The sequence below is a fragment of the Numenius arquata genome, chromosome 2 (genome assembly GCF_964106895.1).
Source record: "Numenius arquata chromosome 2, bNumArq3.hap1.1, whole genome shotgun sequence".
NCBI lineage: Eukaryota > Metazoa > Chordata > Aves > Charadriiformes > Scolopacidae > Numenius > Numenius arquata.
Window position 1 is genome coordinate 65,476,559 of NC_133577.1, and position 21,561 is coordinate 65,498,119.

Genomic DNA, 21,561 nt, shown 5'->3' on the forward strand with positions numbered 1-21,561 from the left:
AGGTACTCTTAAAGACTATATCCAAGACACTTAACTAAATTCTTGGCTATTCTGAATTAAGGGAATAACTTTCAAATTCTTATAGATATTGGGAAAGCTGTTAGGCATAGCTTTTTGAGAGCTAAAAATATCAGAGGAACATGAGAGAAATAAATAAGCAGTAACAAGAAAAATCTTCCCCCCTCACCTTCCACCCCCCACCCCGCCCCGATAAAATTAAAATGTAATTTCTCATTTGTAAGGTAAGGATAGCCCTCAACTAGGAAAACAGCTGAAAGCTCTGCCCCATTGCCAGCAGAAGAGTATAAAGCAGAATAGCTCTGTCCCACCACACAGGTTGGAGCTCTGGCTCCAATTCAAGCCCCTCTTTTTCACCATCAGTGCACGAGCATGCATACGCCTGTAGGTAGACAGAGGAGTTAAGGAGAGAGAACAAAAGAGTATGGTCTGAAAGCTGCAGGATACTGTAGTTGAATGCAAATCTCCTTATTGCTGTGAAAGTGAGATACTTAGACAGTTGATGTCTCTTTTTTCCATGAGTTTGTCTCTCAACAAAAACTTTCATTATAAAAAAAAAAGGATCTGATAATGAAGAGGAGTTAATGCTGTGTTGCTCCTTACTGTCTCCACTGATGGCTCTAGACAATGAAAAGCAATAACATTAGACTGATCAGATATATGACATTACCACGTTACTCCTGCAGAACCCATAGAAATAGAAATACAGGAGTCTTTGTTAAGGAGTATGTTACTTGAGTACCCATCAAGAGCGCTTTTTGCTCATAGTCTGAGAGCACTGAGCTCTTGTATGAAGGAGGAGGAGTGAACACTCACAGATGTTTGGAAAACAGAAAACTCCTGAGCCACCAGACTTCAGGACTGAATAAGTCACAGCTGTGTCTCGTTAGGATGTTTGGAGGTAGCTTTGACAGTTGTATCTTCTAAATGAGGGCCACAAGCCATATAAATAAGCAACAGCCTACTGCTGGGACAAGAGCTCTTAAGAAGGAAGCAATAATTGTCTCTGCTTAACACATACAAAATATTTGAGTCAGGCCTGGAAAAAATAAGTGAAAAACTGAATTCTGATTTCTGTTGAGGACAAAAACCCATTGTAGTCTCCGGTATGTGAAGACTATAACAAGTTACAAATTTATTTCTGCATTTCCCTCAAGCGGAACCATTTTCCAATGAAATAGTCTCATTATGTTTTTTAACCCTTGCAACTACACCAAAGGAAGCTGTCCTGTTTTATTTTACATGGATGTACAGTCTTAGGAAACTGTCCTGTGTTTATCTTCTGTGGCTAGCAATGATTCTTTCCAGACCCTTGGGAACACAGCAGCAATCACTACTTCAAGGGATAACAAACAATTCAAGGGATATCAATCTTGCAATTGATTTTGATCACCATTTAAAAATCTCTCCCGAGGCAGAGAGACTAAAATTTAGCACGTTCTGCACAGTTTTGCACACATTCATTTAGCACAATTTGTTACATCCAAACAATATCTCCAGAACTATGGTTAATTCATGATACTCTGGCCACAACTCTAAACATGGACATCTTTAAAAGAACTTGAACATTCTTAGGGTACATCTACTCTGTGATTGCTGCTAAGGTAGCAGTAGCAATTGGGCAAAAGGAAGCTTTTCAGCTGAGACCAACTGCCCAAGCATTTCAGCAGGTTTTTTTACAAGCCTTGTGTAGACCATGTTGATTTCCATTTTGCTGCATTTTAGACAGTTTCAGGTTAACTACGGTATGTCACTGTGGCAGACAGTTTAGACATAACTGAATAATATTCAAAGTAAATATTTAATGCTGTGCTACATAGCATAGCATAGCTTGTCAATTTATATAGCCCAGATTGATTTTCCAAAGAGCAAAATCCTGGGATGATGTATTAACTCACCACAAGAAGTGAAAAAATGCTATGCTAATTGCACATACAACTTTAACACTCTTTTCCCAGAAGACATTAAGGACCATGAACATAAATACATGAAAGCACAGTTATTACGTGAAAGCACCTGCATTGCCACATGAAGGTCGAACGTGTGGCTAACTGAAGAAGCACAGGCTCATTGGCGAGCTCAGGAAAGCTTCAACCTCTACTAACTTGCGGAAGCAAACCTTTAGCATTGTAGTTAACCCAGAGCAAATAGCAGGCCCTAGATACAATAACTATAAGGTAGTCCCACCCACCGTACAGAGCCAAATGGACTCCGGCTGAAATGCAGTGACAGGTTGGAAGGAATCTGATGGTAAGCAGCAGTACAGCGAAGTGTAATGGTTTCAGCTGGGATGGGGCTGAGTTTCTTGCTAGCAGCTGGTATAGTGTTATGTTTTGGATTTGGGATGAGAACACTATTGGTAGCGTACTGGTGTTTTTAGTTGTTGCTAGGCAGTCAAGGCCTTTTCTGCTCCTCATATTGCCCTGCCAGCGTGCAGGCTGGGAGTACACAAAAAGCTGGGAGAAGACACAGCCGGTAGAGCTGATCCCAACCGACCAAAGGAATATTCTATACCATATGATATCATGCTCAGCATATAAAGCTAGGGAGAGAAGAAGGAAGCGGGGGGATATTCAGAGTGATGGTGCTTGTCTTCCCAAGTAACTGTTATGTGTTATGGAGCCCAGCTCTCCTGGAGGTGGCTGAACACCTGCCTGCTGATGGGAAGCGGCGAATGAAGTTTTCGTTTTGCTTTGCTTGTGTGCACGACTTTTGCTCTACCTATTCAACTGTCTTTGTCTCAACCCACGAGTTTTTCCTCACTTTTACTGTTCCAGTTGTCTCCCCCATCCCAACTGGGGGAGTGAGCGAGCAGCTGTGTGGTCCTAGTTGCTGCCTGAGGTTAAACCATGACACAAAGTCTGGAAGCTTTTGTGTGAGTAGGAAACATTTCAAAAAGAAGAGGCATCCTCAATTTAATGAGCCTCAAGCCTGTCACTCTTCTGTGTTTTCCTGTATAGGAGAATGGCCTGGAAAGGAATACAATTTCTTTCCTTGCACTTCATGGATTTTGGGGGAAAATCAATTATATTAGAAAAAGAATATATATTTTTAAATTTATGAATCTAATGTGGAAGTCTAATGAACTTTTCTATTGCTTTAATCTACATATCAGTGTATCACACTTGCCTTTAAGATCACAGTTAAATAACACAAACGGAAAATGGAAAAGAAATTCCAAACAAAAAAAGCACAACATTAGCTCCAAACAAGTACTAATGCCAAGTATTTGGCAGGGTCCTTAAAATTCCAATCAAGCATTAATGTAACCAAATCTGCATAACTTTCTCCTTCAAATCAGACTTGAATGCAACCCAAGAATTTGATTTTCTCTTGAGCCACAACAAATAAAATAGTATGTAGAGGCAGATACTTGAGAAAACAAGAAAACAGGCAGAGGGATGCCTGTTTGAATGATTTATCTAGAATACTTGACTGTAATAAAAGGCATAATATCAAATCCGTATTTATCTATTAAACAACAAAAGGGTTAAAAATCCAGACAAAATCATCTTAAAATCAGCGTTTGCACCAAATTTCTATATAATAGTTTCCATCAATATTTCTCATTTCATTAAATGAAAAGTTGACTTATATGGAGAAATGCTCAATGTGTAGTTTGAACAGAAGTTAATTACCCTTTCAGTGTCCCCAGTTCTCCTAAAAGTCATCAAATTTTGCCCATTTTGCAACCTTAACCGAGCACAAGACATTAAACAGAAGACGTAGAAGTTTTTTCCCCTATAATGTTAGAAAAATAGCTCTGTCCCAAAGTCTTTGAGCATGGTTTTCTATTCATCATTTTTTCCCCCTATTCATTCTTCGCTACTGGAGGCAAAAAAACCCCTCCCCAAGCCCCCAACTAGGCACAGCTGAACATATCTAAGACAAAAAAGAGTAAGATTTCCACTGTTACATCTCTTAAAAGGTATGTTACTGAATACAGAAGGAATTACGTGTTATCCCTGACATACCGAATCATCCTTCCCATGTAAGGAGTGTGACTAAATACAAATCTGGGAATTTTTAAAGGAAGAGGCATAATACATAATCCATTTCCATAATCCATACAGGATTATTTAAAGGAAGAGGCTACATAATCCATAATCCATTTAAATGCTGGAGAAGAAGTAACTTTAGGGAGAAGGAGCGCTTCTAAAAATAACTGCAAGCATTGACAAGGACACAGTGCACAGTCAACTTTACTGAGCCAAAATGCTTTCTCTAACCAAAGGAAAAGAACAACAAAAAAGCCTCTTGAAAAACGATGGCTAAAACTTCAGGCTGATAATTGAATTAAAAAGCTTTTAAAGAAATTTCTATCAGTAAAAGAAATGAAAATAAAAGTTTTTCAAACTTCTCATTAGGAGAGACAGAAGAGGAGACAAAAACCGTTAATTAAAAACAAACTGTCCAGCATCTGTTACAGAGCAATCAGAATTCTGACAGTTGTACAGTGCTCAGAAAACACCTGCTGGTAAGTGGTTGATGAGAAATTTCACTTTATATTTTCCATGTACAGACACCTGTAGAAAGTAACTTAATCTGTCAGAATTTGTGCTGTGAAATAATTTCAGCATTCAACATATTTTAGAAAAATATTTTAGTTCTATTTCACTAATGGAATGTTCAGCAAAAAGAGTATGTCTTTTAATTTATTTTGCATTTTTAGAAGGTACTTGATAGGATAGAGTCCAATATATAATAATTCTGTTGTAAATGCAGTTTCTATTCTTACAAGAAAATGTAGTAATATAGTAATATACATTAAAAGTAATGTAGTAATATACATTAAAAAGTTAGAACACAACCAGAATGGTGGTAGGATGGAAGGGCAAATGAGAGGTATCATTCAAAACTTGGCTAGAATTTCTGTGTAGTAACTTAAGGGTAAGAGAAAAGGCTCTTGGAGGCTGTACTCTATATTCAAACCTCTGCAGACCTTGTACATACAATAGCGAAATCCTGGTGAACAGGAGATAGAAAAAAAGGACAGAACTGTGAAGGAGGCTCTAGTTGAGTTATTAACTGACTGCTTATTTATTTTTCCTTAACAAACAGATACAAATTTTGAAGCAGGCACATATGATAGAGAATTTCAGGATTCTTGCAATCAGCATATTTTATACGCAATATGTGCCTGAAACAATATTAAATCCTGCTGAAATAACTTGTAACGATAGTGGCAGGAAGGAATTATCACAAGAAAATACATTTAAACAATACACTACTATTACAATACTCAATATTTTATTTTTTCTCAAAAGGCAAAGCAGAGAAACCTGCCATGTGTAGGATAAAACGATACAGGGAATGAACATGGATATAGCTATTTATAGGTCTATATACTTCACCTCATTTAAAATTTCCCACTGAGAACTCTAAGTTCAAAAAAAGTTCATGGAAGGTGTCAAGATCAGACTGCTAATTCAAAAATTTCAGTGTAAGTAACTATTTAAGGAAGGAATGAAGGAACAGGTAGGTAATGGCCAGTGTTTCATGTGTTTATTTGCCATAATGTTTAAGGTAAGGAGTTAGATGTTAGCTGATATTATACAAAGCGAGAATGCATTTAAGCAGGAGTTGATATTCATGAGAGAACAGAGCTACACTACTATCAGCAGAAATACTGTTGAAAAATATATACTGAAAAACCCTACTGCTTATCAAATTTGAAGGAAATAAAATAAGATAGAGAAACATATGTTATGGTCAGGCAGTGCACCATCTCACTCGAAGAAATCGCAGCCTGTTGTAAAGGCCACAATAACGGCTTCTTGCAAAAATATTTTTAGTAATAACACTGAGCAATTCCTCCCTCCATTTGTCAGTCCTGCCCCCACAGTTCAGTGCCTCCTCAGATGTGCCTCAAGTTCTGCATGGGGATCCACGAACCAGATCAGCAAAAAAGTTCCTTCAAAAAATAAGATAATTCTTATAATGAATTAGGTCACTACTCCACAACATGGTCTCAGAAAGACCCAGGCTGGGAAAACTGGAGGGACATGCCCTGAAGTATGGGAATGAAAGTGAGTGAAGAGAGGGAGGGTGTAAGCATCTTAGGTCAGTACACATCTGTGAACTACGTCCTCCAATAATGAAAGCTCAAAATACCAGTTATTCTAGTATTGTGCTCCTTGTGCCAAGGACCTGACACTACTTGTTATTGATTGACACCGAATCACAGAACCTGAACTTCTGTTTCACTTTGTTCCACAAAAAGGGCCTTATTCTTTCATGAAGATCGAAACACATTTCCAGCATTGTTCTGGGAATGGTGCTGATTATGACTAAAAAGATGACCTCCTCCTCCCGCTGCAGGAGAAGGGATGGTAAGATGCACCAGGACAGTGAAAGAAAGTTGGTGAGCAAAACAGAGCCTTTTGTCAAAGATGACCTCCAGCACTATTTCCAAGGGAAGTAAAACAATCACTGTATTTCTGAGCAGGGAAAACTTATGTTTAATCCTATTCTTTTTTTTTTTCCCCCCTTTTTTTTTTCCTGAGGAATGTAACGATAGCTCTACAAAAGTAAACTCAGATATGGTTAATTCAGAAAAAGTGCCTGGATCCACATTTTTTTTTTGCCATCTCTAATCGAAATAACTTTATAATACAAGTGCTTAGCTGAGAAATCCTACTTTCAGCCTTACGGAGAGTACTTAAAAAGAAATCTCCATACACCTTCTGACCTTCGACACAGAGGGCTGAACTAGTGGGATCAGCCATAGTTGTACATAACCCCACAGCTGTAAGGAATTTACAGTAACATTTACACACAAGATTTAGCAGGTGCACCAGCAAAACCAGGTGAACACGTTAGAAAGAAAGAACTTGGAGAACTTTCAAGTCTTTGTATCTATGTAAGACTCCGTCATCTGCTTTCTGTATGGCAGGGTTTCTGTTATACAGAAGAGTAAGGTTAATAAAACTATGCCCAATCCAATGGGTGCGCTGCTCCCAGCAGGAAAACGCCTGATTTTATTTTTGTTATAGATGAAAGAAAGAACAGGACTAAGATCCTGAAACAAACAGAAAGCTTTAGTCATCTGGAGACGTCTTGCCATATATAGATTGTGTATTAACACAGTTAACCCACTGCCACAGTTAATACACACTGCTAGGATATTTTCAAATGCTGGATTAAAGAGAGCAAGATTTTAATCCAAAACGATTATTTGAGAACCATGAAATCCTGAGCAGCTTCACGGACACTGTAATTCAAATCTGAAGCCTGTAAAAAAGCAGGAAACCATACATCACAAGATAATGGAGGGTAAGATTACACAACACAGGGCTACAAAAACAACATTAAATATTGGGGCAGAGGTACACACAAACGAGATGTCCTCATACCTTGAACCACTTAAAGCCAAAATGGTTGACCTCATGCACTGATTCATTAAACAGCTTCAGACAGCCAGTGAAGTGGCAGAATGGTAGAAAACAAGATAAACAGAAGAGAGGAAAGAAAAAGCATGCAATTAAAAGCAAATTATAATCAGTTTGGACAACATCAACATTTTAAAAATCACACATAAAACACTCATACTTGGTCTAAGAATGATCCTAATCTATTATTGTTTGTAAAAATCAAAGGATATGCCATTAATATTGTATAGAAAACAGCCTTGCATTTTAAAACTCTAAAGCTATCTAAGGGTGTCTTTCACAATTCTACAAAGAACCTCCAGAGAACTTAATAAAACAAAGAGGGCATTCTTTTAAGGCAATTGAAAGAATACAAACTGAAAAACATTTGAGGGGAGGTCTCCTCCTCATCTCAGACAAACACCTTCTTGCCATCACTCTATTACTCGACTGTATTTAATTGATACCAAAACAAAATCCCGTTGGACAAAATGGGGCACCCCAGCTCTCCCAGCACTGACTAGTACTAGACACTCCAGTTGCTTTTCCTTCATGCTGTCTTGTGGGTCACATTTCACGAATTTCACTGAATTTTTAGAGTTGGAAGGGACCATAAAGATCATCTAGTCCAACTCCCAGAAGAACTTTTTTAGAACTGTAAGATTTTAAGAACTGTAATTGGTCAGAGCCAGCAGTTTAATTCTTCTGTTGGAGTAAGACACTGCTGTCAATCAGTGCTGGTGTAGATGTTGACTTTTCCCTCTTCCAATCTGACAGCTGTCAATCCATCCTTCTTTCTTCTCCTCACTTCTGTACACACTATTACACCCAAATTAATTTCTTTTTCACAAAGCTGTTGCCCACTATATTCCACCAATTTTTTCCCACACGTCTTACTCATCTTGGCTCTCTTCCTCTCAATCTCTCTCTCTAATCCTTATGGTTTATCGACCCTCAGGCTGCACATTTCCCTGCCTTGCCTCATCTTTCAGATTGTACACCCAATTACAATTCTCTATTCATCAGCTATTTCCCCTTTTCACCAGGCTCTGACCATCTGATCTCATTGTGTGCCTCTCATCAGGCTTTGCTGGTGAATTCTTTTCAAAAGCCTCCTTACTGTCAAACCTGATATTTGTGTCTGTTCCCAAAGCACTATTCTCTGTGTTCTTGTTTTAGGATGCCTTGTGTATAGATAAAACTTCACTTCTATGACAACAGTTTCCTATTTTACTAACCCAGACTTATCTCTTCTCTCCAGAATAAACCTGCTGCTAACAGCTCACAGTGGACAGACATCTATGAGGAGCTCATGCTCAATAGGCTAAAAAGGCATCCTCCTTTCCACCCTGTGACTGAAATCCTCCTCACTATTTCATTTCTTTTCATCTAGGACAGAATTTTCCTACTTTTCTTAATCTTGATAGTATCTCTGACTCAAACCTCCTTTAAAAGGTTATTTTTAAAAACTTGCAGAATTTCTTTTATGGAATATCTCTAATTTAAGACTTTTCTGACAGAATCTATCTCACCAAGTTATTTTGTAGGATTTCTTCTGTGTTTGAATCTACGCAAAATACTTCTTGTGCAGGTTATGCCCATTTGGGCAATAACCTCCTTGTCTGTAGCTTTAATCATGTTAATGCTACTAGCATGCCTCTGCTAGTGAATGACACGTAAGCTGCTCATCCTTTGCAAACTGTACTCCATCTACTTTTCACTTTCAATACTGAGATGACCTCTGATCATCCTCTAATGCAAGCCTACATTATGCATACAATTGGTAAATGTTCATCTTCATGCTTACTTCCCTGACTTCAGATGCCTCTAACCCCTACAAACTTAACACTCTATACCTTCTTCAAAATCTTGCCTCCAAAAATTTGCTAAGCCTCATGTATCTTGTTCTGCGTTTCAAGCACAGACATCACAAAAGGGTAAGATCTACAGGCTTGTAGACCCTTTCATTGTGTAACAACGAAATTAAAACATTATCACATCCTAGGCATCAAATCACATACTACTTTGTTTACTTTTGTGACTCAGCATAGAACCTGCTCCTTTGTAAGATAGATATTTCCCTTTCAAGAGGATCTGATCTTTGATGTGGTATTCGCTACATAGTTAACAGATCTATTTAATGCAGATTTTTTCAAAGGCTACAAGAAGCTTAGAAAGAAGGCATTGTTGAAAGTGAACTCCCTATAACATTGTCTACTATCTTAGGGTACAGCCACCAGATTTATCCTCGATATGTCTATCAGCAAACAGCTGAGCTTGACTCTAGCCTAAAGATAAACAGTTGCTTTCTTCCTGAAAACTTGGATTATCGCTAAGGTATTTATATCTTCTTCTTAGTTAAAAGTGCGTGATATAAGAATATATGTTGGAAAAAACCTCTTAAAAAGTTTTAAAGTGCATTTAGTCAGAACTTCTTATGTCCAAATAACAAAGAGAAAGAGATCATGCTGGTTTAATGCAACTAACCAAATGCTCTTGTTTGCTAATTGAGGTCAAGTAAGGAACAGTGAAAAACACTGAAGAGGCTCACAAAAAGCACAGTAAGTTTCCGCTTCAAAACCTTTATCAAAATCTCATGGAATTTTGTTCACTATTTATGGTATGTTTTCTTGATGATTACTTACGTGAGTTAAAATCAGGCACATACATGATTCTTCAGAGTCTCTTGTCAGTGGCACAGAATCAATTAATGCATAAGTTTATACTTGTGGCTTCAACACACGAGTGTGTATTTTCTTTGTGTGTGCTGGGCTCACGTCAAGGGATCTGTCTCTTTAGTCAGTTGTTTTGCAAGTGTAACGAGACTTTGGTTCATAAACACAACTATGCTAATAAAAATCATTGTCTTCAAACACATACAATGAACAACACGGTGAGCCTATGTATGCCTACATATAGGAAGATAGCTTTGACAGGCAAGACAGATCAGAAGAGTTACTACTTGAAATAATATTTTAAAGCTCAGGATACCTTATATTTCTTTTTAATTTCAAGAAAATCTTACCTATGAAATACAACTTATCATGAAGGCTTTGCAGACTTTATGAGTTCTGTTACCTAATGTTGGAACAGAGATACAGAATCATCAAACAAAACCAGCTGTGTTTCACAGCAAAGCAGGGTAAATAGTACTTTATTGTCTGGTTACTTTCCTAAGAGGACTATCAGTGACTTTATAAGATTGCAGACCTGTTTCTCAGCATTGATCCTGGCTGACTCCTCTTGTGCTAGCACCATTTCCCGCTCTGCAGTTATCTGAACACTTTCTCTGAGTGCCTCTTCCAATTCTTCAATCCGATCATCCTTTTTACGTAGATTGTCCTGGAAAATGACGGGAGACTAGGTGAAGATGACATGTTTGGAACTAAAGCCTTTTAATCAACCAAGTTTTATGCCAACCAAAATGCGTTTCTCCCTCCCAAGGTGCAACTGCACGCAAATTATCTTCACACAAAAGAAAGAAAGATGAAGTGATGCAAGAGCAGGAGGAAGATTATAGTAAAGAGAAGGAGAAAGCTAGCAAAGCAGGACCTCAAAGCAAGAGTGCTTGCCCTCCGTGTTGGACATACCATAGTCCTGTCAGATTATACAGCACAGATAAGCAAGGGTTGTTGGTAAAGAAAGATTAGTAAGCAGTTCCAAAGAAGCAGAGAAGCCAGAAGTGGTGGGAAGGTAGCAGGCATTCAGCGTTGCCCATTTGCTCACACATTCATCAGCAGGCGTGGTAAGAAGGGAAACATAGCACTGCAGTTTGGAATTTGTCATTTCCAGATTAAGGGGGAGAAAAGCAAACATCAACCCAACAGAGTTTTCCATTGTTCAGATTAGGTCTTTAAGGAAGTTTTTCAACAAAAACTCTCTAGGAATTATGAAGGGTTCATCTGGGCTGTCTGAATCTCAGACATCCAAGTATCAAGACTCCCTTAAAATTTATTCTTCAATTAAGAGCATCTTCACAATAGCAAGTTCAGATGTCCCATATATATTCAAAGACCATTGAAGAAAACCGTATTGCTCTTCAGAAAATATACTGTTTCATTGGTTTATACAAGCAGTATAACTTAGAGAAATGATATACAAAAATAATGGTATTGTTATTTGTAAAAGAGACCGTCCTAACTTTAATATTGATAGGAAAATGAACGTCTATCTCCTGCTTTTGCTGTGGCAGCTTGGACAAAAGACTGCAAAGCAGGCTGTCCTGACAGGTATGTATGAATGTCTTGGACCACGGCTGCTTAACAAATCCATTAGAAATGAGCAGCTTGATGGAAGACTTCTGTATTTCTTGTCTTGCAGATTGGTTTAGACCATAGGGTTCAGATGAGATATTAATGCACACTTAAGTTACTACATGGGCTTTTTAGCCATGTCAGCAGCAGTGGAAGAACCAAAAATGTTTGCCTTTGCTTTTTGCGAGATATACCCCTTTGTCTTCTGTCCTTTTGTTTTTAGGACTGAAATTTTCCACTGTTTCTCTGAAAGTGTTTCACACCATATAAAGAGTAAAGAAAAAAGATGACTGACTTGGAAAAAATTTGACCTTGCAACCTTCATAATGCAAAAATTAGTCACTGGAGTTTAAAGAATGAACCTGACATTCCTTAATTCCTGCCTTCTAGGACATGGGATACATCACCAAGGATACTTGTTGTACGAACACCATTTTTGGCAGTCTCAAACCTGCCACTTTCAATGAGAGTGTTCCAGCAGAGATACAAAGCTTTGTATCAGACCAGCGCAAGACCTCTGGCACCACTGCCCTTGTGCAGAGAAAGGCTAGTATTAAACCACCAGCACATGCAACAGTATTTGTTAGGCTTTGCAGGCAGAGGAGCTTTCTGCTGATGATTACTTTCCAAAGTGGATTCACAGGGCAAGTAATTGCTGATTTCCAACGAGACAAATGAAGAGATCTTAATTTAAAAAAGAGGAGTTGCAGAATGTGTTTTCATACTTTTTGCATCTTTCTGATCATCTTCCAAAACTACTTTATGGTTATGATTATCTGAACCGAAGACTCATCAAAAAGATGAATAGCAAGTTTACAAAAAACTCAGCACAGAATATTAACCCTGCCAGACATGAAAAATATTTACTTGCCTATCTGCATTACACAATAAATATCAACTTCTATGTACTTCTTGATATATTATTCATGGATAGCAAAGGAAGCATAGAAGTGTCTCTCTCCATTTCAAACAACAGAAGTGGGAATGGCGAGTTTGAACAGTTGCATGTAAAATGGAAACTGCTTTAAAATAAGAATGCAGAATAAAACTTCCTAACACAAAACGTATATGCACTCCTCATCCCAGGCAAACACTGAAGAGGTGAATTTGACACTGTAGTAATCTTGACACCATATAGTTCTCTATTCAGACAGGTGAATTCTTGAGGGGCAGGAGGAAGAGCAAGTGATGGTACCAAAACTGATCAAGACAATGCCATATTATCTGCACTTCAAAAGTCTGCATTCAGATATAATTACTTTTCCTAAAATAATACGCAAACTTTTACACATACGCTTGAGGGTTGCAAGTTAAAAAAATTCAGTGCTGACTTACACCTTACAAAACCACACCAATGCCTGGCAGGAGTAGCGGATTGTTGCTTACCCAGAGAACACCTCCAGTAGTGCAAAATAGTTTCAAGACACTTTAAAATAATTATTTTGTTTCTGGGTCTTTGATTCATGACTAATTGATTGGCATTTGAATTATTATTTTTAAAATAATGTTGCTGTTTAAAACAAAACATAGTAACAGAGAAAAAGTAAATAACAGTGAACGAGCATTTGCCTTTTAGCCTACCAGCATGTTTTTCCAATTGTTTGGCTCTAAACTCTGAAACATGACAGGCTCATGCTAACCTTCAACCTGTGCTGGTGATGCTTTAATCTTTTAAGTTACATGAAGTATTCTATCTTTATTGTGATAAGCATTAAACTCTGGAGAAAACCTTCTGTTAATTAAAATTACAGTTAAAACTTTTTTCCTGCAGTGACTGATCCTCTGCAGCAGTGGACTAGAGTACAGCTTGACTTGCTTCATATGTACATTAAAACATGACACTGAGGGCAATTTTATCTTCCTGTGTTTTGATAAAATTGCAGAAGGATAAACAGTGGCAGTTTCCTTTTGTGAAGCTTATACAGATGACTATTCAGAAAGAAAAAATAAAATATTACTTACCTGTACAGTAATTGGATTCTTCAAGATGTATTACAAGAGATGTGACCCTCCCCTCCACATTACAAGATGTGACCCTCCCTCCCAAGTCTCACATGCACAAGATTCCACAGCAGAGGTGGAATTAAACTGGGAGAGAGGAGATAGCTCTGCTTTTATGCTCAGTGGTGGCAGCATAAAGAAAATGCAAAACCCATTCTACACTTCAGGAACGCCAAGAGTTCAGGCACAATAAAAATTTTTGCTAGCCATACTATGATCCTGCAGCTGATTCGTATGCAAAACTCATTCCAACACATGTCTGTCTGAAAGCCTGAAAGGAAAAGGTGTGACTGACGCACATTTCTGGGCTTTTTCTTTCACTTCAGGAGGGAAGTGGTAGGATGTCCAAGTGATGCATGTTAAAAGGATGTATCAATTTAATCTCTTCCACATTCATGTGATGTGTAATCTGCCATGAAGTTTTAGAAAAGGCAATGAAATAGGATATATGTTTTCACCGAGGCATTTAGGTTCAATTAAATCTGAGGTATCCTGCCAAACTTCTTCATAACTGTGTTCTGAACTAGACTACAAAAGTCTTTATGGCCTAATTTCACTCTTGAAATTAAGACGGATTTCTCTAGTTAACTCTTGGGAAAAATTAGTTAGCAGTTTGAGAAGACAATTAAATGCTTCTTCTAACTGGTGAAAATATTTCTAGGACTAGCAAATCACGTAGGCAGGGAAAGATAATTTTCATGTAACTCTGTAATTAATGTAATAGCGCATTTTGCCTGTGTGCTTTCATAGACCAGAAGGGAAGAACACAGTACTGGAAATGTTTTGAACTCAGAATCAATTATTACTTAAACAGTGAAATCATTACATTGTTACAAGCACTAATTCCTGTGAACTATTGCTCTTTCTTAATGTGGATTTCCTCAAGAAGCCATAACCTAGGTAAAGAACCTAATGATAATTATCTCAGTCCATTCTAGATGGAATAAAACTCTCCCTAGAAAGAAAAGTCCCCCTTTGTGAACTAATACTCCACTAGATAAGCGGAACCTGGGAACTCAAGGACTGTCAGCTGCCTCAAGTACTACTTAAAGCTTCCTCCTGTATACAAACCATAATTTAGTTATTGATAAAACAAATTCTTCACCAAAATTTGGAGGCAGCCCATCTAACGTTATGACATTTTCACAGCTTAAAAATATGAGGGCCTATTAACTGCAACTCTAAAGTGCATGCTGGTTGATTCATATGCATTTCTTTCAAAAATTGGAATCTTATTAAGTTTCTCCCATAAAGTTCCTTTGCTTCCTGTTTTTGGCCATAACCAGTACCAAATGTGAAGATGAAAAATTGGTTCTACTGTAGTCAGCCCATTAACTGAGGATTTCTGGTCTGCCATCTCAGGAGTGTACCAAAAGTTTCCAAAAGAATCTCACTAAATTACGGAAGGTGGTTTTCTGCAGTGTTGGCTGAACTGCTGCACCCAGAAGGAAAGATGCTATGCTGAAATCGGAAGACTACTCTTTAGAAGAGGACAACTGATGAAAATAAATCAATTTGCTAATTAATTGCTGCTTTTCTCTGAAAAATACCTGTAAAAACCTGCAGAACTTTTTAAGAAAGTACTGAAGCTTTAAAGGCATATAAAATGTGGTGGGGTACCAAAAGGTGTTATCAGTTTCATTTGATTTCAGAAGCAAACAATCATAGGGCCTTAAAGCTCAGGTAAGCATGGTGGATCTCCTTCATTTGGTTCCACATGCTGATCAACTACTTGAAGTTTTTGAACAAGAAAAGCAGGCAAAATTGTCTCTTAAACAGAGAAATACCTCTTACACTGGTGAGACAATACTTTGACTTAATGGATTTTCAAGAATACATATAGGGCAAATGTTGAAGGCCAGAACACCATGGTACATAACCCAAATGGTAGTTATCATAGAATCCAGCTCAAGAAGAATGTCTAGAATCCCTTTGCAACTCATCCAAAGCAGATGCCCATTGTGATTCGTTTCTCTCTCTGTATTCATTATCATTTGCTGAAGAGGATGGTGTGGAAAAAGAAAAAAAGAAAAAAGAAAAAAGAAAAAAGAAAAAAAAGAAAAAAGAAAAAAAGAAAAAAAGAAAAAAAGAAAAAAGAAAAAAGAAAAAAGAAAAAAAAAGAAAAAAGAAAAAAGAAAAAAGAAAAAAGAAAAAAGAAAAAAAAAAAGAAAAAAAAAAAGAAAAAAGAAAAAAGAAAAAAGAAAAAAGAAAAAAGAAAAAAGAAAAAAGAAAAAAGAAAAAAGAAAAAAGAAAAAAGAAAAAAGAAAAAAGAAAAAAAAAAAGAAAAAAAAAAAAGAAAAAAGAAAAAAGAAAAAAGAAAAAAGAAAAAAGAAAAAAGAAAAAAGAAAAAAGAAAAAAGAAAAAAGAAAAAAGAAAAAAGAAAAAAGAAAAAAGAAAAAAGAAAAAAGAAAAAAGAAAAAAGAAAAAGAGAGAAAGAAGGAAAAAGGAAAAAGGAAAAAGGAAAAAGGAAAAAGGAAAAAGGAAAAAGGAAAAAGGAAAAAGGAAAAAGGAAAAAGGAAAAAGGAAAAAGGAAAAAGGAAAAAGGAAAAAAAGGAAAAAAAAGAAAAGAAAAAAAAAGAAAAAAAAAAGAAAAAAAAAAGAAAAAAAGCATGCTGTCTTGAAAAGTGGAACAAAAGAAGCCTTCATAAATTCCTGAAGAAGGAAATACCTTTAGGGTAGTGCATAGCTTGATAACAAGATGTAGCATGAACCAGAAATAAACATAGATCCAATACTAAAGATTCTGAAAAAAAAATAAAGTAAGTGAGAGGCAAACTACCATGTGCCATAGATATCGCTGGGAATGAACAAACAGTGAAGTTTCTAGAATTAACTAGAAATGCTAATGCTAGTTAGCATTGCATTATCAGCTAGTTAGCTGTATGCATTATCAATGTTGGATACAGCTGTCTCGATGCCTTCAATTGGTAAGAGTTGAAGTTTTGAGGGTTATCTGGGATGGGGAAAATTCTGTCTGTCCAGGCAGAAGCTGGGTATATCCAAGTATTAGGTTTATATGAAGTCTCTGTTTCACACAGATTGAGCTGAAGAGGGGTTTTCCGTAAGTACAGCAACAGCATATGATTATCAGAGCTCCTAAAAGAAAGAAACAGTCTGAGAGCTGAAGAGACAGAAACTGCCAAGCAGGAGCTCTTCAACCAGTTTCCTCATCTTTGGCAAGATCAGACCTGAGATGCATGATGACTATCTTATTAGGACAACATATGTCAACATCTGGAAAATTGTATCTGCCAAATAAGACACAAGGACTGGAATTCAAGCCTGACAAGTTGCATAAATGCAGAAAAATAACTAAGAAAAATAACTACAGGACACAAATTGCAGTAGAAGAATTTCATTCCACTGGTGGCTGAGACGGAAATGTGAGAAAGCTGGCCACAGAACTTCATATGACACATTGCAAACACAAGGCACAGGCCAAGGTGATGAGTACATTCTCCTAAGAGTACCACAGTGGAAGAAGAGAAGACGTGTACATCCAGAATATGCATGTGTTTGTGGATCATCAGTTGAAGAATGAACAAAAATTTATCTATAGTAAAAAGAAACAATTGAGAAAATTATTTCCAGACATGATAAACATAATTGATCCAGTGCATTAAAATTAGCACAGTGAAAAAAAGGTCAATAGTTTATGAGATACAGCCAGTGAATTCTGGCAATTTCTCATGAAGTGTGGCCAGCCGGTCCAGGGAGGTGATTCTGCACCTCTACCCTGCTCTCGTGAGACCCCACCTGGAATACTGCATCCAGCTCTGGAGTCCGCAACACAGGAAGGACATGGACCTGTTGCAACGGGTCCAGTGGAGGGCCACAAAGATGATCAGAGGGCTGGAGCACCTCTCCTATGAAGACAGGCTGAGAGAGTTGGGGTTGTTCAGCCTGCAGAAGAGCAGGGTCTGGGGAGACAGCCTTCCAGTACCTAAAGGGGGCCTATAGGAGAGATGGGGAGGGACTCTATCAGGGAGTGGAGTGATAGGCTGAAGGGTAACTGTTTTAAACTGAAAGGGGGGAGATTTAAATTAGATATCAGGAAGAAATTATTTAGTGTGAGGGTGGTGAGGCACTGGAACAGGTTGCCCAGAGAAGTTGTGGATGCCCCGTCCCTGGAAGTGTTTAACGCCAAGCTGGATGGGGCTTTGAGCAACTTGGTCTAGTGGGAGGTGTCCCTGCCCATGGCAGGGGGGTTGGAACTAGATGATCTTTAAGGTCCCTTCCAACCTGAACCATTCTATAATAAACTCTAAATTCTATAAAATCCTCTTTTGAAATAGTAGAAAGGTAGAAAATTCAGTGGTATTTGAAGAGCAGGAGGACACTCGATTGATGCAGGGCTATAAATGATGCTGCTGACAAAAATAGCTGCTCTTGTGTACCTGAGAAGGATGCACACTCTAAATGTTACATGTGTGGACAATCACTGGAAAGAAAATCATTAAATGTGCTCAACCACAGAAGATAATAAAAATGCACAAGTACGAAAATAGGTTGGCAGCTGCTCTACCCTACAAAAAGTCCTCATGGCTACCTATCTCAGTAAGAAAGAAAGAAAAATATGTCTGTAAAATATCATGACAAATTTATGACAGAAAATAAGTTGTTATCAAGATTACTTTATGTAGAAGCTGACTGAAGTGGTAAGTATCTCTAACAAAATGCTAGAAAAATAAATACAGAACTAATTCATCCATTAGAAGTTATGTGAACACATTTCTTGAACATACAAGTCAAAGAAGCAGCAAAAAATAGAGAGGAAATGACAACGATATACAACAGCATTAACACTGAATGACAGTTACCACTAAAAGGAATAATTTTGAGATATACCAAGATGTAAATAATGTTCCTTATGTGACACATGTATAATCCTAAGGGCAAAACATGCATGCATTTGTCTCTCAAATATCTTTATAGGAGAAAAAACCACTCAGATCCATGAAAATTGGAAAAGAAATATATCAACTCTAAAGATAGACCACGACAGATAATTCCGAGGCACATATACATTACTATTAATGGATCTAACTTAAATGAAAGGGAAGTGAAAGGGAAGAAAAAAAAATCTTAGTCAAAGCTTAGTAAAGAGAAATTCTTAATTTTTCACATTGTCTATTTCTTGACCACATATAAAGTCTTTAACAAAACTTGTGCATATTGCTATTATTGCCTGAAAATTGCTACAAATGTACTGTATACATTTGTATACATTGTATCCACTGCACAATGCTTCTGAACGTTATACAATATGTCTACAAAAACATGTGAACAACTCCAGCCGATTATTCTTTTTTTTCCCCCAAGATATTTTATGTGTTACTACTCAGGTGCGTCGCTTTCAAAAAGTTTTTCCAAACTATACAGCAGTTTTGTTCAACATCAGGAGCAACGTGAAATACACAGAGCTCGCGGTAACAATAAGAAAGGGTCCTAATCCATACTAGTTGAATTATGTCCATCATAAAGCTCTGTGATTCCAGTATCTTTCTTGAAGGAGAACAGAGCAGAAGGAGAAGAAAAGGACAAACAGTTATAGACACTGTTACACAGGCCTAAAAGGGAATGGCAGAACTGATTATTCCTATGAGAACCTGGCAACGTCTCTTCCCGATAGCTGCTGTGCTTTTGACACTTCTTTCCTGTTACTCTAAGCCTGGCGCTCCCACCACAGCAACCCGTTAGCTGTGTCGGGTTTGTGTAGGCACCTCTCATTAGCAACAACCTAGCCAGGCTAAAGGACCTTGCCAACACTAACAACCAGATTCACCATTTAGCAGCTCACGCAGGGTGCCAACAGCTTCAACATTTTGCTTCAGCTGTTGCAAATTACCACATTTGTATTTTTTAAAACCTACAGGGGCTATGCTTCTATCTAACGACAGTGGGTCACCGCATGGACTATTGGAACGAGACCGACAATACAGCTGACAATACAGCTGTGAAAATGTTCTGAAGTGAGCAAAAGCAATGCATATCTGTAATTGAGATGGGGTTTTGTGGGGTTTTTTTGTTTGGTTGGGGTTTTTTTTAAATTTTTTTTGGTGGTTTTTTGGGGTTTTTTTTTTGTTTGTTTGTTTTGCTTGGTGGGGTTTTTTTTTTGAGAAGCTAATTGGGGAAATGTTACTGTAAAAACCTTTCTTCTTCACACATAAATCAATACTATGACTCAAGACTCCTAAATTGATATGGGATTACAGCTAAAAACAGTGACAGTTTTAACTAACTGCACTATTAATACGAAGCTCAAACCCATACATTATTCCCTTGATACAGCGCTGTTCCTCTGAACTCTCCTTGCCAATGTCAGTCCTGTCATCATCTTCACACTAATATATCACAGTAGTTGTGAGACCTACCTTTGTTTGCTCATTTTGAATCATTCAGCAAAACAGAGCAGCAGAAGCAGCACGTACAGCCAGCCAGCTATAAAAGTTCACTTCTGTCTTCCCTCTTTTTCACAGCTGAACACTGGACAAAAATTGCTAGTGATACACCACCACTGAGGAAACCTACCCAGCAGCTGATTCCATTGAATCTCTCCCACTCTCTCAACTTGAAAAGGAACTCCTGCAATCACCTCAGTCTCATACATTCATTTTATTTAAGTCTCTAATGCCTCGTTCTTGATTTTCGTCATAGCAGAGTAGCTATTGTATTTGTGCTAGGAATTGCTTCCTTTAAAGGAGCCATCAGTTCCTGGATAAGACTAAAAATTTAGTGAGATGCTAATACCAACCACTATTTATTTCACTTAATGTGAAAAAAAAACCCAAACATGATTACTTCTTATCTTTTCCTGTCTCCCCACCTTCAAACTAGAGATCATCAAAACAATTTCACGTCAGAATTAAATTATCAACAGGTCTCACACCATCTGGGAACAGCCCAACTCCCAATCCTCCTGGAAGCCAGATGCATCAAGTGAAGTTAATTTCAAGGAAAAGATCTGTCTCGGTAGAACCTGGGTTCAGCTACTAATCAAAGATATACGTATTAATTTAGGGAAATGCTTTGCTTAAAATATTAAAACCTGGTTTCTGTTCTCCTCAATACCCTTACCAGTAAATGCACAGATCCGCTTTACCACTGTATCTGAAAATATAAGGATACATTTGAAGACAGGAAATAAACATGACTTGGATACAACAACAGAAACTTTAAAAAAAGTTCAGGAAGAAAGGAATGACTTAGGTGTGTGGCAGCACTCAATTCATATGGAACATGAAACCAACTGGATATGACTGATAAGAACAGAATACTGAAAAGAGAAATGTAAAAATTGGAATTTTAGATACTAACATAATCAGAAAATCATGAGTTTAAAAATACTAAAATGAAGTACTTGAAAAGAAAAGATTCTCATATTTTCACTGTTATGTTGATAATATCCTTTGAACCGGCAACAAGGCACCACAGCACTCAGAAAAATTCCCATTTGAATTCAATGGCATCAAAAACAAAAGGATGAGAAAGTGGAAACTCTTCCCATTCTGAAAGATTCTTGCTTCTTTGTATGAAATTCCAATTGTGTCTATAAAAGCCTGAACTAGTTCAGAAGAAAGAGAAAAATAGTTATTGTTTTTCTTTAGTCCTAAATATTCCAAAATGATCATCTATTGTTCTCAGCCTGCAAAGCTGGAAAAAATACTCCCTAGGCTCCTGTCTTTGCTAATTCCTTTTCCATGTTCAAGTGTTTAAATTTATTTAATATCTGTTTGAACAGAAGCTCGTCCTTAAGTTTACTACTTTCTTCCTTTTCTACTTTCGCCATATCCTTTCTGTGGTGATGGCCCACGTTATTCAAGAGGTGAACGCGCTGCTGATGTATATAGTGCCATAATGGTATTTTCTGGTTTGTCCTTTAATATTTCTCAGCATTTTGGGTTTTTTTAATAGTTCTG

At 37.4% G+C, this 21,561-nt stretch overlaps 1 protein-coding gene across 1 annotated transcript in view; it reads right to left on the reverse strand.

Moving 5' to 3' along the window:
• The window catches only part of ERC1 (ELKS/RAB6-interacting/CAST family member 1), a 300,150-nt gene that overhangs the window by 106,260 nt on the left and 172,329 nt on the right, over positions 1-21,561 (reverse strand). The window contains exon 14 of the mRNA XM_074168034.1: positions 10,599-10,730. Coding sequence (XP_074024135.1) covers positions 10,599-10,730 — 132 coding nt within the window. The remainder of the gene's footprint in view (positions 1-10,598; positions 10,731-21,561) is intronic.